This window comes from Aethalodelphis obliquidens, unplaced genomic scaffold (assembly GCF_003676395.1).
Source record: "Aethalodelphis obliquidens isolate GAN/ISIS:26980383/991018 unplaced genomic scaffold, ASM367639v1 scaffold38, whole genome shotgun sequence".
In the NCBI taxonomy this organism is placed as follows: Eukaryota; Metazoa; Chordata; class Mammalia; order Artiodactyla; family Delphinidae; genus Aethalodelphis; species Aethalodelphis obliquidens.
In genome coordinates this window covers 12431600-12450303 of record NW_020837982.1, presented here as the reverse complement: position 1 = coordinate 12450303, position 18704 = coordinate 12431600, and the positions used below count along the sequence as shown (strand labels likewise).

At 46.7% G+C, this 18704-nt stretch overlaps 1 protein-coding gene across 1 annotated transcript in view; it reads right to left on the bottom strand.

Annotated features, from left to right (window-relative positions):
* Positions 1 to 18704, bottom strand: part of GLP2R (glucagon like peptide 2 receptor) — a 50997-nt gene that overhangs the window by 16295 nt on the left and 15998 nt on the right. Inside the window, exons 5-9 of the mRNA XM_027131058.1 lie at positions 18091 to 18197; positions 16001 to 16154; positions 13419 to 13578; positions 12314 to 12374; positions 9056 to 9125 (exon numbers count right to left, since the gene is read on the bottom strand). Of these exons, the coding sequence (XP_026986859.1) occupies positions 9056 to 9125; positions 12314 to 12374; positions 13419 to 13578; positions 16001 to 16154; positions 18091 to 18197 (552 nt within the window). The remainder of the gene's footprint in view (positions 1 to 9055; positions 9126 to 12313; positions 12375 to 13418; positions 13579 to 16000; positions 16155 to 18090; positions 18198 to 18704) is intronic.

Genomic DNA, 18704 nt, shown 5'->3' with positions numbered 1-18704 from the left:
AACTCAGTTTTGTTTCTTTTTAAGGCTGAGTAATATTCCATTGTATATATGTGCCACATCTTTATCCATTTATCCTAAGTGTTGACGGACACTTAGGTTGCTTCCATGTCCTTCCATGTCCTGTCACAGGGCTGCAGTGAACATTGTGCAGTGGTACGTATATATATATATTTTTTAATTTATTTATTTATTTATTTTTGTCAGCATTGGGTCTTCGTTCTGTGCACAGGCTTTCTCTAGTTGTGGTGAGCAGGGGCTACTCTTTGTTGTGGTGCGCGGGCTTCTCATTGCAGTGGCTTCTCTTGTTGCGGAGCACAGGCTCCAGGCGCACGGGCTTCAGTAGTTGTAGCACGTGGGCTCAGTAGTTGTGGCACGCAGGCTCTAGAGCGCAGGCTCAGTAGTTGTGGTGCACGTGCTTAGTTGCCCCACAGCATGTGGGATCTTCCCGGACCAGGGCTCGAACCCACGTCCCTGCCAATCCCCTGCATTGGCAGGTGGATTCTTAACCACTGTGCCACCAGGGAAGCCCTCATGTATCTTTTTGAATTATGGTTTTCTCAGGGTATATACCCAGTAGTGTGATTGCTGGGTTATATGGTAGTTCTATTTTTAGTTTTTTGAGGAACCTCCATACTGTTCTCCATAGTGGCTGTATCAATTTACATTCCCACCAACAGTGCAAGAGGGTTCCCTTTTCTCCACACCCTCTCCAGCATTTATCGTTTGTAGATTTTTTGATGATGGCCATTCTGACCGTTGTGAGGTGATACCTCATTGTGGTTTTTTTTTTTTCAAATAGATTTATTTATATCTATTTTATTTATTTATTTTATTTGTTTTTGGCTGTGTTGGGTCTTCGTTGCTGCACGCGGGCTTTCTCTAGTTGCGGCGAGCGGGGGCTACTCTTCGTTGCGGTGTGCAGGCTTCTCGTTGTGGTGGCTTCTCTTGTTGCAGAGCAGGGACTCTAGGTGCACTGCCTTCAGTAGGTGTGACACGTGGGCTCAGTAGTTGTGGCTCACAGGCTCTAGAGCACAGGCTCAGTAGTTGTGGCGCACGGGCTTAGTTGCTCCGCGGCATGTGGGATCTTCCCAGACAAGGGATCGAACCCGTGTCCCCTGCGTTGGCAGGCGGATTCTTAACCACTGCGCCATTGGGGAAGCCCCCTCTTTGTGGTTTTGATTTGCATTTCTCTAATGATTAGTCACATTGAGCATCCTTTCATGTGTTTGTTGGCCATCTGTATGTCTACTCTGGAGAAATGTCTATTTAGGTCTGCTGCCTATTTTTGGATTGGGTTGTTTTTTTGATACTGAGCTGCATAAGCTGCTTGTATATTTTGGAGATTAATCCTTTGTCAGTTGTTTCATTTGCAAATATTTTCTCCCATTCTGAGGGGTGTCTTTTTGTCTTGTTTATGGTTTCCTTTGCTGTGCAAAAGCTTTTAAGTTTCATTAGGTCCCATTTGTTTATTATTTTATTTCCATTACTCTAGGAGGTGGATCAAAAAGGATCTTGCTGTGATTTATGTCATAGAGTGTTCTGCCTATGTTTTCCTCTAACATAGGCAGAAGTGACAGGTCTTACATTTAGGTCTCTGATCCATTTTGAGTTTATTTTTGTGTTTGGTGTTAGGAAGTGTTCTAATTTCATTCTTTTACATGTACCTGTCCAGTTTTCCCAGCACCACTTATTGAAGAGGCTGTCTTTCCTGCATTGTATATTCTTGCCCCTTTTGTCAAAGATAAGGTGACCATATGTGCGTGGGTTTACCTCTGGGTTTTCTATCCTGTACCACTGATCTACGTTTCTGTTTTTGTGCCAGTACCATACTGTCTGGATTACTGTAGCTTTGCAGCTTTCTGAAGTCAGGGAGCCTGATTCCTCCAGCTCTGTTTTTCGTTCTCAAGGTTGCTTTGGCTATGCAGGGTCTTTTGTGTTTCCATACAAATTATAAAATTTTTTGTTCTAGTTCTGTGAAAAATGCCAGTGGTAATTTGATAGGGATTGCATTGAATCTGCAGATTGCTTTGGGTAGTATAGCCATTTTCACAATATTGATTCTTCCAATCCAAGAACATGGTATATCTCTCCATCTGTTTGTATCATCTTTGATTTCTTTCATTGGTGTCTTATAGTTTTCTGCATACAGGTCTTTTGCCTCCTGAGGTAGGTTTATGCCTAGGTATTTTATTCTTTTTGTTGCAACGGTAAATGGGAGTGTTTCCTTAATTTCTCTTTCTCCATTATTATTTGTAATTAACAGGTACTGAGTACTTACCATGCCAGGCACTGGGCTAACTTTCCATACATTATTTTGTTTAATCCTCACAACAACCCTCTGAGGAAGCCACACTATTTTAATGCCATGATACAATGAGAAAACAGAGGCACAGAGGAGACAAGTACTATTCCCAAGCTTGCACAGCTAGTAAGTGGCTGAGCTGGTAATTAATTAAATTCAGATTTGTCTAATTACAACCCTCCCTTCACTTAAACAGAATCCCACACTGCCTCCCACTGTAAAGAACTCCAGGTCTATTGGTGTTGAACTTGAGGACCTGTTGCTGCCACAGAATTCACTGGAAAGCACACGTTCTCTACTCTCTAGATGACTTTCCACAACTGTCATGAACTGGGAAAATTCGACCCTTGATTATCAGCTTTGGTAGAAATTTTAAAATATGTCTGCATAGGGAGGGGCTTCCCTGGTGGCGCAGTGGTTGGGAGTCAGCCTGCCGATGCAGGGGACGCGGGTTTGTGCCCCGGTCCGGGAAGATCCCACATGCCACAGAATGGCTGGGCCCATGAGCCATGGCTGCTGAGCCTGCGCGTCCGGAGCCTGTGCTCCGCAACGGGAGAGGCCACAGCAGTGAGAGGCCTGCGCACCGCAAAAAACAAAAAACAACAACAACAAAAAAATGTCTGCAGATTCTTCGACACTTCTCCCTTCACAAGGCAGAGCCTAATTCGCCTTTTCTCTCTGGGATGTGAACTAGTTCAGTTATTTGCATGTAATGAAAAGAATATGGTAGGAGTGATGCTGTGAGTTCTGAGGCTAGGTGCTCAAAAGGATGGCTTCCACCTGGTTCTCTCTCTCTCCCTCTCCCTCTGGGGAAAACCAGCCACCATGTTGTGAGGACGCCCAAGCAGCCCGTGGAGAGACCCATGTGGGGAGATTGAGTCCTCCGACCAACAACCAGCACCACTTGCCAGCCTTAGAAGCTGATCTTCCAGCCCCAGGCTTCAGATGGCTGCAGCCCTGGCCAACCTCTAGACAGCAACCTCATGAGAGGTCATGGACCACTGGAAACGCAGAACAGCAAGTGGTCAAATGTAAGCAGGGCTTGGAGAACGAGAACAGGGTTTATGAGATGTGAGACTGGAGCGGGAGGGAGGGCCAGGTCCTGCAGAGCTTTTCATGGCCACACTAAGGAGTTTGGGTTTTCTTCTGAAAACAGGGATGATGGATTTCAAGCTGGCAAGTGACCTGATCAGATTTGCATTTCTGCATTTCAGAAAGCTCATTTTAGCAGCAAGCGTGGAGACTAGATTGAAGGAAGGCAAAGCTGGAGGAAGGGAGACCAACTGGGAGGCAGTTTCAGAGTTCCTGGGGAGGATGATGGAGAGGTGACGTAAAGAGCAGCCCCGGTGGTTCAGCGATGGAGAGGAGATGGATTAGAAATTATTGAGGAGTTTGAGTCAGATGACCTTTGTGACCGGCTGGATGGGAGATCAAAGATGACCCCAAGGTTTCATGGTAGATCTCAATGTGTGGTCGTGCCATTCCCCAAGAGAATGACCACACAGAGAAGGAAGAGCACTGCGGGGAGGAGGACCTAGCAGTTTTGGACACAAGAGATGTCCCAAGGCAGTGAGATATTTACGTCTGGAGCTCAGCAAGGAGGTCCCAGTCAGAGCATGGAGCCATTGGAGTTGGTGAGATTGTCCAGGAAGGCTGTGGAGACTGGGAGAAAAAGAGGGTTCTGAGAATTGCCTTGTAATGAAGGGAAAGGTAGAGGAAGTGGAGACATCAGAGGAGGTTATGAAAGAGGAGCCGGGGCAGTCGGAGTGCGCCACAAGGACGTGGTTTCCTGGAAGCTCACAATGGGTAGAATTTTAAAAAGGTTTAAGTGCTACCGTAATCTGAAGGCGAAATAAGACCACACTTAGCGACAGGGAGCTCACTTAAGAGAAGCTGCAGGAGACAAGAGACAGTAAGTGTAGACCACATTGAAGAGACTTGACTGCAAAAGGAAGCAGACGGATAGAACAGTAGTTGGCAAGGGCTGCGGAATGGAGATAATGTCTCTCAACTGAATTGTGGGGCTAATAGTGGTTTGGGGGTACAGTTGTTTTTAAAATTGAAAAGACTTCAAAGTGCCTCTATGCAATGGAGAAAGAGCCCATAGGGACGGTGGTTGGGTGGCAATTAATGGAGTCAAGTCTCTGCAGACATTGAACCAGCACAATACTGATGTCCTGGTCTTAACCCACAGATTGAAACACGAGCTGCAGAATCCAACACGTACCTGTTATTACTTGTCTTATTGGCCTCGGGAGAATCAATGCGCAAAGCTAAGAGGGTAGAGTTTCAGGCAAGAGGCTATTCATCCAATCCACAAGCCAGCGGGGATAATGGAGATCGCCAGCCAAAACTATTTAGTAACAGAACACTTAGATACAAACTAAGTGTAACCAAGTAATTTATCCCATTTAATGGGATGCCTGTTTTTCATCACAAAGAGAAAACGCTGTGTCCTAGGCTTAGTGACTTGTTAAACTCAGGCGTTTTTCTTACAAAGCAAGCCTGACACGGGAAAGGCACATATTTCAGTAAATTAATTTCAGCCAGGACTGTCTCCTAGGAAATGAAGGCTTGTGATGAGAAGCGTGTTGATTCCCTGTTCTTTGTGTCTTCCAGAGACCAGACAAGAGAAAATGGGCATCAACCACTGGGCTACATGGAGGAAGCACTTCTTCACTGCCATGGAATGGAACACCAGCCTGGTGGACCACGGAACCTCCATCCATCCAAGTGCCCCAGAAGACAGGGGTCGGCAATCACATTTGGATGGGGCTGTTCGTGATTTGTGTTCCAGCAGGAAAGGGGATGAAGGAGGAATTTTTTTTTTTTCCAGCAAACAGAGGGTTTATTTGCAAGGCAGCCAAGCAAGGAGATAGGAGAACACATCTCAAATCCATCTCCCCAAGGCAAGAAGCTTGGGGTGTTTATACAGGATAACCAATAAAGAAGCAGGGCGGTCTGAGGACTGGGGAGTGCGCAGAAAGGCGATTGGAAAAAGGTACAAAAATCCTCGTTCTGCGCAAGTGTCGGAAATTTTTAAAGAACCCAGCCAACTCCTCTTGGATTCTGTGACCAGATGTGGGGCACGTAGGACCCCAAACATATAAGGCTCCTTTTCAGGTCCTAGATGATACAGAATGCATATGATCAGATGTACCAATCTTGGTGACATTTCTTTGGCACCACGCCAGCTGCCATGCTCATATCTGGGTCTACAAGTTGGCAGAGGTGGTTGCCAGCACAGTGGGGACTTGGAGGTAGGTCTCGTGTACCCCTAACTCCTCCATCTTCCCCCCAAGCCCCTCCTCCCCTGGCCCGCTATATAGACAAAAATGCCTATATTAGAGCTACTCCTTTGGGTTAAAACCCTCCGTCCCCAAAAGCCCTGCTGAAGGGCACATGCACTTAGCCTTAATAAGGGTTCAGTCTGCAAGGAAGAAGAGCTCACCAGGCAATGTAGGGCCGTCAGGTGGGCATCCCAGGCAGAGAGGCAGCATGTGCAAAGGCACGGGAGGCATGAACATCAGCATGGATTCGGGGGAACTGTGCATTTCTCCATATAAATGGAGCACAGGGTGCTTGTGGTTGGATGGGAATGACAATACGTACCATGTGAAGGAGTTTGGAACCACGCCCAAGGGCAGTAATGAGCCATTAAAAAGGCACACGTAGAAGAGAAACAGCCAAACATAGCTCGAGAAAGACCACTCTGGGTGCCATACAGAGGATGCATCGCCAGGGGCAGGAATGAGCAAGGGAGGCCAAATGGGAGGCTTTTGCAAAGGTCTGCATGAGAAACCCCAAGGGGCTGAAGAAGAACAATGACAATGGATTGAGGAGAAGGAGAAAGCCTGGAGGGACCTTCAGAGGAAGAACTGGCAGGACTTGAAGTCTGGCTGGAGGCTGTAGTGAGGCAGGAGATAGAAGCTAGGAGGCGCCCAGGTTTCCGGCTTGGGTGCCTGGTAGGTGGATGGTGGTGTCGTTCACCGTGGGGTGAACAGGAGGAAGAGGGATTGTGGATGGGAGGACAAGGAACCACCCTGAGCTAAGGTGATTCTGGCCATTTCTGTGGAGCTGGCCACGACTGGGAAGGTCCTTTCATCCAAGAGGAAAAGACAGAGCACATTCTCTAGTCCTGGCAGGAGAAAAGGTGGCTCTAGGAACTAGGAAGCACCTGGAGAAACCAGCACACAGGTCAGCCAGCCATGGACAACCAAGCAGCGAGGTCCAGAGCAATTGTTCCAGCCCTGGCCACGGATTAGAATCATTGCCCAGGTACCACCTCCAGAATTTCGGATGAAATCCTCTGGGGTATGAGCCACCACGATGTTTCTAATGCACAGCCAGTTTTGAGAACCGCTGGTGTGTGGGCACAGAGCTTCATAAACATTATTGTGCACCCAGTGCCCAGGAATCCTGTTACAATGAAGATTCTGATTCTGCAGGTCCGGGGTGGGGCCTGGGAACCTGAATTCGGAACAAGCACTCAGGAGACCGCACCTGAGCTTCTCCTTAGAATCCCTAAGCCACATCTGAGATCAATGAAACACAACTCTCATGCAAGAAGAACTTTTCAAGATACCCAGGTGATCCCAAGAGCAACCAAGATGGAGAACCAGTGACGTAGCCTCTGGAAGACCGCACGCAGGGCAAGCACCAGGGATCCAGCTGGAGCGAGTCTGAACTCCATCCTAGGGAAGGCCATCCTGCTTCATTCTGCCTGGTGCATGAGAACCTTCCAGTGCCCGGGAGTGTGGGTCACAAGCATTTACTGAGTAAGTTTCTGCAGAGCCTGCCGTATGCTTGGGCTGGCCGCCAGGACGCATAAAACACGGGGCTTATAGTGACAGCACACAGGCTTTAGACAAATACTTGCAATAAAACATTGCTGGGGCCATAGCAGAAGTTGGTACGGGATCTGGGAAGGACACAGAGGAGGGTGTGACCATCTCTACTTTGTGGGGTGGGTGTCCAGGTAGAGTGGCCAGGTGGATGAGATGGCGGAGGGAGGCGGTTCCAACCTGAGGAGGGGCCAAAGCAAGGTACTAACGCGTGAGAAGCCCACAGTCCTCCAGGCATGGGGGCTGGAGGCAATAAGTATCTGGGGGCAGCTGCGCGATGCTGTGGTTACAAGTGCCGGTGTCACCCGATCAGACCGCGGTCTGACCCCCACTGAGTAACTCTGTGACAGTGTTCAGCATCGTCACCAATAAAAGCAACGTAATAGTAGCGCCTGCCTCATGGGTTTGTTGGGAAGATGAAATGAGTTAATACGCACGGAGCGCTCACAAGAGCAGGTATGTAGGAGGCACTCAATAAATGTCAGCCGGCTGTAGCGGAGGTGGTCAGCCAGGAGCTGCGGCTGGGACCGCAGCGGGGCAGTGCGGCTGGAGAGGAGAGGATGTGGGGAAGGGAGGGATATGGGGTGGGTGAGGCAGGGCAGGAGGCCGCGCTGGGAGTGGGCGTGGTCAGAGGTCATTTTGAGCATCCGCTCTCAGCTGCGTGTGGAAGGACCGGAGGGGACATCCCCAGTAGCACCCAGGCCACCGCTTAGAGCATCTCCACGCTCTTGGTTTTCCTGCCCTTTCTACGAACATCTTCCTCTCCCAGGCACACTCAACGCTCTGGTATGGGCGGAGAGTGCCCTTCAATTATTGACAAATATTGACATTCTTCTCTAAAAATAAGCCTTTTTGCTTTCACGAAACCACAAATGCCAGGTTATTTCCATAAAATGGCAAAAACGGAATGCCCGGCAACCCCTTGGAGAGGAGAGTGGGCGGTGCCTGGCTGGTGGGTGCCCAGGGCTGCTGGCCCTGCGTCCAGGCAGGAAGACCTCCCGCCTCCTCTGGGATCTTTTTTTTTTGCGGTACGCGGGCCTCTCACTATCGTGGCCTCTCCCGTTGCGGAGCACAGGCCCCGGACGCGCAGGCTCAGCGGCCATGGGTCACGCGCCCAGCCGCTCCGCGGCATGTGGGATCTTCCCCGACCGGGACACGAACCCGTGTCCCCTGCATCGGCAGGCGGACTCTCAACCACTAGCGCCCCCAGGGAAGCCTTCCTCTGGGACCTTGTTGCTCATCCTTCCAACTGTCTGCTATCTCCCTGCCCCTCCCCCGAACTTCTTTGGCAGGTGTCTTCCTCACATGCTACGAGCTAAAGGAGCTTTAGGGCTCCGGCTTGAGCCGTCTCTCTGCACCCCCCAAATTCTGGGCCTTAAGGAATAAAGGGCCTTCTTCCACAAGGTCTCAGAGTAGCATCGTCTCCTGACTCGAACCCCCATCACAGCTTTGGGGTAATAGCGACTGCATGCTTTCCTCCTCTAAAAGACGCTTCCTTAGTCTCCCCTCCCTCCTGCTGACGGTGGTAAATCCAAGCCCGTAGCTTTGCTGTCCCCGGGCTCGTCCACGCCCGAAGGCTCCTGCATCCCCAGGCTTTGTGCACATCACAGCCGGCTGACATGAGGTCACTGAGCTGATTACGGGTTTCTCTACATAGTTCGAAAACCCAGAGAGTAGGAGGCTTAGAGTGTAAGCCTGGGTTTAGGTACTGAACCAGAACAAGGAGAAGTTTCTCACTTGCTTCTTCTCATTCAACAGATCTTACTCACAGCTCAGCGTCTCCATCTCAAGGGATCTGGCCCAGGTTCATTCTGAACCAGAGAATCTGGCGGGTGGCAGGGGGAGGGGACAGGGTCCTCCACAGCGGCTGAGCTCAGAGAGGAGAAAGAGCGGGTAGGACGGTCCTCACCGTTACACAAAGCAGCATGGGTCCCCGAATGATCCACCAGACATTCTTATTCCTGTTGGTTCCCCAGCACCTACGGCAAAGAGCGAGCAGTAAGAGAAGACTTACGTCCGAAACAAGGCTGAAGGTAAAGGGCCTGCACCCTCGGAAGAAGCAGGCTCACACTCAAGACTCACTTGGGACGGGGGAGAGAGGGCCCAAACCCCTTCCTATTGGGTTGATACTGTGGACTTTTTTTTTTTTTTTAACCAGGAAAGTGGTCTTCATGCTAACAGCTTGGTGTGTAGCCTTCCACATTTTTCTCCGTGTTCGTACAAACACGAATTCTTAATTCTACAGGCACACCTCATTTTACTGTGCTTCACTTCATTGCACTTCGCAGATATTGCGTTTTTTGCAAATTGAAGGTTTGTGCAACCCTGCGTCGGGCAAGTCTGTAGGCACTCTCTTCCAACGGCATTTGCTCACTTCGGGTCTCTGTGTCACGTTTTGGTAATTCTTGCAATATTTTAAAGCTTTTCATTGTTACTATAATTGTTATGGCGATCTGTGATCAGCGATCTTTGATGTTACTGTGGTAACTGTTTTGGGGTGCCGTGATCTGTGCCCATATGAGATGGTGAACTTAATACATGTGTGTGTTCTGACTGCACCACCAACCGGCTGTTCCCCTATCTCTGTCCCTCTCCTCAGGCCTCCCTAATTCCCTGAGACACAGAAATATTGAAATTAGGCCAATTAGTAACCCTACAAAGGCCTCTAAGTGTTCAAGTGAAAGGAAGAGTGACACATATCCCTCATTTTAAATCATATGTTAGAAATGATTAAGCTTAGCGAGGAAGGCACGTCGAAAGCCGAGATTGGCTGAAAGCTACGGTCCTTGCACCAAACAGTTCTTGAATATTTTTAGCTCACTGCTGGGAGCAACTGCTCAGAAAAAAAAAGATTCCTTTCAAAAACATGACTGCTCATTGACAATGCACTGGTGACCCAAGAGCTCTGATGGAGACGGACAATGAAATTAACGTTGTTTTCATGCCTGCTAACACAACATTCATTCTGTAGCCCATGGATCAAGGAGTAATTGTTACTTTCAAGTCTTACTATCTAACAAATACATTTTGTAAGGCTATAGCTGCCTTAGATGCTGACTCCTCTGATGGATCTGGGTAAAGTAAGTTGAAAACCTTCAGGAAAAGATTCACCATTCTAGACGCTATTGAGAACACTCATGATTCATGGGAAGAGGTCAAAAAGAAACATGAACAGGACTGTGGAAGAAGTTGATTCCAACCCTGATGGATGACCTTGAGGGGTTCAAGACTTCAATGGATGAACTAACTGCAAATGTGGTGGGAATAGCAAAAGAGCTAGAATTAGAAGTGGATCCTGAAGGTGTGACTGAATTGCTGCCATCTCATCATAAAACCAAACCGATGAGGAGTTTTGCTTCTTATGGATGGAGCAAAGGAAGTGGTTTTTTGAGATGGAATCTACTCCTGGTGAAGATGTTGTAAAGATTGTTGGAAAGACAACAAAGGATTTAGAATATTACATAAAATAAGCTGATAAAGCAGCAGCAGGGTTTGAAAGGATTGACTCCAATCTTGAAAGAAGTTCTTCTGTGGATAAGATGCTATCATAGAGCGTGCATGCTACAGAGAAATCGTTCATAAAAGGAAAAACAGATGTGGCGAACGTCATCATTTTGTCCTATTTTAAGAAACTGCTACAGACACTCCAACCTACAGCAACCACCACTCTGATCAGTCAGCTGCCATCCAGACCCTCCACCAGCAGCAAGATTATGACTCACTGAAGCCTCAGATGATGGTTAGCATTTTTTTAGCAATAAAGTATTTTTTTTTTGCTGTTAAAATTACGATAATTTTATATTTATCCATTTGAAAATTCATCCAAAATGACAAATTCTTAAAAAAATGCAAGCTAACAAGACTAACCCAAGAAAGAAAACATGTCTAAAAAACCTATATCTACTCCAAAAGTTGTTTGTATAATTAAGTACCTTTACAGAAAATGATTTCCAGGGATACATGGCTTTCCAAGTAAATTCTTCCAAATATTTAGGGAAGAAATATTGGTAATCTTACATAAAAATCTTCCAGGAAACAGAAAAGTATATATTGCTCAAAATATTTATAAGGCCAACATAAGCTTCAGATCAAAACTAAAAAGAATATGACAAGAATAAAATCACAGACCAGTTTCTCTTTTGAACATGCATGCAAAATGTGTAAACAGAAGCACAAACTGTATCCACGGTATGGAAAACAATCGTATATCACAATCGAAGTAGCTTTATTCTAGTAATGCAAGGTTGGTTTAATGTTCAAACGTGAAACTGATCCCAGGAATGAATTAGAGTGGGAAAAAAAGTCATTTAAAACAGAAGTCTTGGGAATTGCCTGGTGTAGCAATAAAGTATTTTTAATCGAGATTTTTTTTTTAAGACATAATGCTACCGCACACTTAATAGTATACAGTAGCCCATGGATCAAGGAGTAATTGCTACTTTCAAGTCTTACTATTTAACAAATAGTTAACAAATACACAGTATAGTGTAAACATAGCTTTCATATGTACTGGGAAACCAAAACATTCACGTGACTCGCTTTGTTGAGATATTCACTTGATTGTGGTGGCCTGAACTGAACCCACAATATCTCCAAGGTATGTCTGTGTAGGGGATTTTTGGTGGTAACTATTTGGAGGGAAAAAAATGGAATCACTGACACACATTATTCAGCAGCAAGGTTAACGACACGCTGTTGAGGTTTAGTCCCTAAAAACTAAAAGGTACAGGACTAACTTGTTTTTTCAGTAGCTTTATAGTAGTCCACTATATAGGTATGCCACAATTTGTTTGATGATTCCCCTATTGATGGATGTTCAGGGTTTTTTTTTTTTTGATTGGTTTTGCCTTTTTTCCCCCACTGTGAATGCAATAAGCATTCTTGTACCTATATTTGTATATACCCAGGGGTCGCTGCTAACCTAAGCAGCCAATTTTTGTACTGATTTGTGCTAATTTTGTGTTTATCTGCATGTGTAACTAAATTAATAGACTAATTTCTACAAGAAAGGTATTTGATTCTTTTATCTACATACTTAAGTGTATCCTGGATGGCCAAAATGGAAGGGAGTGGATATTCTCTTTGGGAAAATAGTATATTTCCTTATATTGGGGCCTATCTGGGAACGGCTAGCTCACGGAAATGTAAAAAGAGGTGAATTACCTACCCTGTGTTCTCCAGCTGAGCACGGGCAATGCTCCAGGGTACAACGAAGAGCACCGGGAAAGCTGGGAGAAAACACGGAAATGGAGTCAAGGGCTGGCTGACCAAACTTGCCTACTGCCTACACTACCCCGATGGGCCAAGCACAACTGGTTGAAACTTATACAAACCCAAACATCATAGAGCTGTGGACTGTGACAGCTGGAGAGGCCTACAGGGGCACAGGGCCATTGACTGTTTGAGAAACCAGGAAGCAGAGAGGAGGACAGATTTGCCACATGTCACAGAGCAGCTTAGAGTAAATCCAAAGACAACTATCAAACCTCCTGAATCACCGGCCAAAGTTATGCCCTCTGAATGCCGCAGCCTCAACGTCCCCAAGGGTTTGTGGCAACAGGGGTTCCAGACCTCATCTTGGAGACTTAGTTGGCGCGTGGACTGAATGTTTGTATCCCCTCCAAATTCATATGTTGAAGCCCTAACCCCCAACGTGATGACATTTGGAGACGAGACCTTTGGAGGTAATCAGGTTTAGATGAGGTGTGTGTAGTAGGGGTGGTCATCGTGATAGGATTCGTGTCCATATAAGAGGAGACCAGAGAGCTCTCTTTCTCTCTCTCTCGCTCTCTCTCCCCCCACCGTGATGTGAGGCTACAGCAAGAAGACAGCTGTCTGCAAGCCAGGAAGAGGACCTTCATCAGGACTCAACCATCCTGGCACTGTGATCTCACAGTTCCCAGCCTCCAGAAATAAATATCTGTGTTTCAAGCCACAGAGACTATGGTATTTTGTTATGGCAGCCCTAGTAGATGAATACAGCTGGGGACAGGGTAGGAGGAATGTCATCTGATTCTACCAAAACCTTCCCAAGTTTCGAATGTGTGCATCGGGTCTACAGCACTTATGTCTACATGCATGTACACATGTGCATGGGAGTGCGTGCACACTCACACACACACACCCCTCTTTTCAGAGTCTCTTGTGATTGAGAGGTTATCTGTCCCAGAAACCTCGCTCCAGTTGGCCCCTATCTCCAACCAAAAGCTCTATTGGGCTCCCACGTTCTGATAGGTCCCCAGGAGAAGAGGCTGGGGGTTCAGGTCACTCACCCCAACCCACCAGCAGGTATCTGGGCCACAGCCTTCTTTCCGAAAGCACTATGGGCTCCAGGAGCGTGTGGAGGTAAAGGCCTTCAACCAGCAGCCATGAGTAATTGGCACCCACGAAGTAGTGCAGGAGAACCTGGGCCGAGCGGCAGGAAGTGGACACCTGCAGAGGACAGAGCACATGGGGGTGAGTCCAGGCTCCCTCAGCATCTCGACCCCACCAGGGTGGAGAAGCGCCTCCACATGCACAGCCCCTCCCTCTGAGCTCCCCTCTCTCCCAAACCCTTGCTGACCATCTCAGAGAGGTTGGCAATAATATAAAAATATGGGGGCTTCATGTAGGTTTTAAAGCCCAGCTTCTTGACATCCAAGATATTTTTAGACAAAGACAAGTAGAATTCATCATCAGCAATTTCCATAAAGAAAGCACTGAAAAAACTTTTTAAACGTTAAAAAAAGAGTGAAGTAAGTCAGAAAGAGAAAAACAAATACATATGTATGGAATCTAAGAAAAAAAAAGAAAGGTCATGAAGTACCTAGGGGTAAGACGGGAATAAAGACACAGACTTACTAGAGCATGGACTTGAGGACATGGGGAGCAGGAAGGGTAAGCTGGGATGTCGTGAGAGAGTGGCATGGACATATAGACACTACCAAACGTAAAATAGATAGCTAGTGGGAAGCAGCCGCATAGCACAGGGAGATCAGCTCGGTGCTTTGTGACCACCTAGAGGGGTGGGACAGGGAGGGTGGGAGGCAGACGCAAGAGGGAGGGGATATGGGGATATGTGTATACGTATAGCTGATTCACTTTGTTATAAAGAAGAAACGAACACACCATTGTAAAGCAATTATACTCCAATAAAGATGTTAAAAAAAAAAAGTTTAAAAAGAAGGCACTGAAAGGTATGTCTTCTGATCTCAGTTCAATTAAGCAAGGTATCAATAATTTAAAATTTTTCATATGACTAGAAATGAGGACACAGACTTCTAAATAATTCATGAATCAAAGAAGAAATGATAATAGAAATTAGAAATTATTCCTGAACTGAATGTATGGAGAATACTGCATATCAAAACTTGGGGCAGGCAGCTAGGATGAATTTTACAACTAGAATGAAATTTACCAACTCAAGTGCATTTATTAAGAAAGAAAAAGGCTGAAAGTGACTTACCTTAAATATGTCAAAAATGTTAGAAAAAGAACAGCAAAATAAAGCCAAAGAAAGTACGTGGGAGGAAATAATAAAGATAATAGCAGAAATCAATGAAATAGAGGACATAAAGAGAATCAACAATGCCAAAAGTTCGTTCTTTGAAAAGTCCAATAAAATTGAGAAACTTTAGCAAGGATTATCAAGGGGCAGAAAAGCGAGTGAGGGTACAAATAATCAGTATCAGGAATGAAAAAAGGAATACCACGATAGATGTAACAGACCTTAAAAAGATCTTAAGGGAATATAAACAATATGTCAATAAATTTGAAAAGCTAAATGAAGTAGACAAATTCCTAGAGAAACACATTACTCCAGCTGACACCAGAAGAAACAGAAAATCTGAATGTAATAGTCCTAATTAATCCATAATTAAAAGCCTTGCAATAAAGAAAACTCTGGGCCCAAATGGCTTCACTAGGGTAATCAATCTAACATTTAAGGAAGAAATAATACCGATCTTAAACAAATTCTTCCAGAGAAGTGAGAAAGAGATCATTTGTCTTGAGAAGTCAGCAGAAACTTTATGCTGATAAAGGCAGTACAAACATACCTCGTGTATTGTACTCTGCCTTACTGGACTGCTCAGATACTGTGTTTTTTACAAACTGAAGGTTTGTGGCAACCCCATGTTGTCAGATGATGGTTAGCATTTTTTAGCAATGAAGTATTTTTAAATTAAGGGATGTGCATTATGTTTTTAGACACAATGCTATTGCACACTTAACAGACTATATAGTATAGTGTACGCATAACTTTTATATGCACTGGGAAACCGAAACATTCATGTGAGTTGCCTTATTGCGATATTTGCTTCACTATAGTGGTCCGGAACCAAACCACAGTATCTGCAGGGCATGCCTGTATAAGAAAAGAAAATTACTCCTGAATGTAGATGAGGAACTGCTAAACAAAACACAGTGTTAAGCAAACAGTCCAGCAGGAGGGGAGAGAGATTACTATATGAGGACCTAGCTGGATTTCTTCCAGGAGTGCAAGGTAGTTTGAGAGGTTACTGCATTCATTATTAACAGGATAAAGGAAAAACCATCTCAACAGATGTAGAAAAGCTTTACTGCCGTGAAACACAGTAATAATTTTAAAAGGTTGATCTGGTCCATTTCTTTTGTCTACAGGTGAAGAGATTTTCCACCCATTGGGTATAACGCAGCCTCTCGGTGACATTTGCTGCTACTGATTTCCTTTACCGGCCCCATTCTCGGGAGGTTGAATTTTTTTTAAGTTAGCTGATGCATCTCTAACCAGAGAGACTGACACCGCTTTCTCTCTCTCTTCTCCTGCCCAGCCTCACCTTCTTGCAGTTCCAGTATTGATCCACCAGGTCGAGGCCGACGGTAAGGAAGGACATACCTCTGACACGTAGGACATCCACTGTTTCTCACTGTCGGGCCTCTTAGAGTAAGAGTTGTAGAAGATGACGTCTTTCACCAGCACAGCCAGGGCTCTCAGGATGAAAGAGGCAAACAAGTTCATGTGGATATAGTTGCGTGTGCAGTGGAGTTTTCTGTGCAAGGAGAAAACCGAGTGTCTTCCCTCAGAAAAGAACGGCTCAGACCGACAGGTGTGTGCCTGAAACCTGCGTATCTGCCACTGAAGGGCACAGGTTCCGAGTGTAGTCTCCAGAGCCGGATAGCTGGCTTAAAGGATCTTTCCTCTCTGTGCCTCATTTTCCTCATGTGTAAGATGGAGAAAATCACAGCTATCATCTATAGAATGCTCAACATGCCAGGCTATGTTCCAAGCTACTTGCCTGTGGGTACTTACGGGTATCCTTATTCCTCACAGCTCCCGACATTACAAACGGGGGAACTGAGGCAGAAAGCTTAAGTCCAAAGTCCCAGAGCAGTAAGTGGCAGAGCTGAGATTTAGACCCAGAAACTCTGAGGTCAGTATATGGCTCTCGAGACTCTACTCCCTGTAAGAACAAGGGCACTCACCACAAAGGGCTACAGGAGGATTCAATCAGTTAATGGGTGAAAAGTGCTCACACAGTACCTGGCACTTAAGAGCTCTCATGACCTCCCTCACCCAGCTGGAGCCTCCTGTGCCGGCTGATGTAAAACTCTGCATCCTCGGTCTCTCTCGCGAAAGGACCCTTCTCCAGCACTGTGCTCTCACAGCCCTGCCTATGCCCCTGTGCAGCCTATGTCCGTCCAGTCCTGCCTTGCTTAGAGCTATCATTACTTTTTTAGTTTCCAAAAAGATCTGAGCAGGTCCTTGTGTTTTACTATCTATGCATCCCCAAAGCCAGAGACAAAATGGGCACGTGGTCAACCCAGGCTCCGCTAAAGTTACTTCCTCCAGGGCCAGGAAGTTATTTTCTCCTGGCCTGGTTCTGGGACTTTGGGAAGGTGAGTGGAGGAGGTCACAGATAGCAGTGGGCACAGGCCGTGGAATTCTCTCCCCTTGTTCAGTAATTGTTCTCCGAGCGGGGTAACTGGTCATGACTCCGCTCTCTGCTCTAGGGCCTCAAGAGCATCATGGGATTGAGGGGTCAGGTGGGGCCAGCCCTGGGCCTCGCAGAGCCCAGGTGGGAGCTGCTCTGGAATTAGCATCCAGGTCTCCAGGGTCCCCATCCAGGCCGCCGCATCTGCCTCGAACGCTCATTCTGCCACATTACACTCCGTTATGTTCCTGAACGGACCAGGACCAGGAGACGGCCTTGGAGGGCTCCCTAGGGGGTCTATAAATATCTCACTTGGGGCGTTTCTAAAAACGTGATTTAGTAAAATGCCTTCAGGTGTTGGATTCTGAAACACAGTAGAAGGGAGTGAAAATGCTCAGGCTCTGGACCGCCCGGTTGCGATCCTGGCTCCGTCACCTGCCAGCTGTGTGATGGTAGGCGAGTGACGTCATCTCTCCATATTGCAGTTAACTCGCTTATAAAATGGGGTAATAATAAGGCTAATCTCCTAGGATTAGAATTCATCTTAATTCTGATTACAAAGAGACTTAAATGACTTAATGCACGTCACGTGCTTAGAACAGTGCCTGGCACCAATGAAGCACTCCAATGATTGACGGCTAATTGGAGTCCGAGGGCCCTGGATTAAAAGCCCAGCTCTCCCGCTCACTACTTTGTTTTTTAATCTCGTCCATAAAAATAATGCATCTGGTAGAGTTGTGGTGAGAAGGGGCTGTGGTAGTAATGGGTGTAACTAGAAATTTAGACCAGGGCTGGGCAGAGGTCACCTAATCCAAAAGGCAAAAGCAGTTAGGAGTCCCAGATTCCAGTCCTAGCTGTGCTTTGCGACCTGGACCTCTGAGATCCCTTTCCCTTGCCTACAAAATGGGATGGATGGACTGGAGACTCTCTCGGATCCCGTCCAGCTCTGAGGAGCCCTGAAATCATCCAGCCTAGTCTCCTGCCTTCTAAAGGGAGCCAGTGAGCACATGCCTGGGTACCTGTCTGCACACGGGACAGCAGAAGTTCCACTCACCGCAGAAACAAGAGGAGGGTGAGAGCCAGGAAGAGGGAGACGATGGAGAGGGAGTAGCCCACAGTGTACAACAGCTGCAAGGTCGACAGCAAGGCGCGGTGTTCCACCTGAACGCAGAGAAAGAGCGGGTGTGACCGCCAAGCCAGGCAGCTATGGCGTCCAGCCCCCTCTCCATGCCCCGAACCCTAGTAGACCTGTTTATACCACAGCTCTCTGACACATCTCAGAGTTCGAGGAACCTTCATGAGTGAAGAGCCCACTGGGGGTCTCACCTCCATGGCTGGTCCCACTGCCCAGGAGTGATGCACTGAGATTCACGATATCATAAGAGCATTGTGCCCAGGACAAGAGGACAGGTTCTTTGCCCCCAAGCGTGCTGTCCCTAGGGCATCGGGGTCCCTGTCTCTGGAAGACAGGGCCGGGTTTCCATCTGGATGTGTCTCCTTCCTAAAGTAACTTTTCACAGATGATCTCTTTAACAAAGACCCACTTAAACACTGGAATATTTTCCCTGAGTCCCAGGATACCCTGATTGCGAACAGAGGTTAGTTTACTGGCAATTCTGTTATTAAGTGTGATTTTCCAAAGGAAATCCCATCTTCTCACTCCATCCA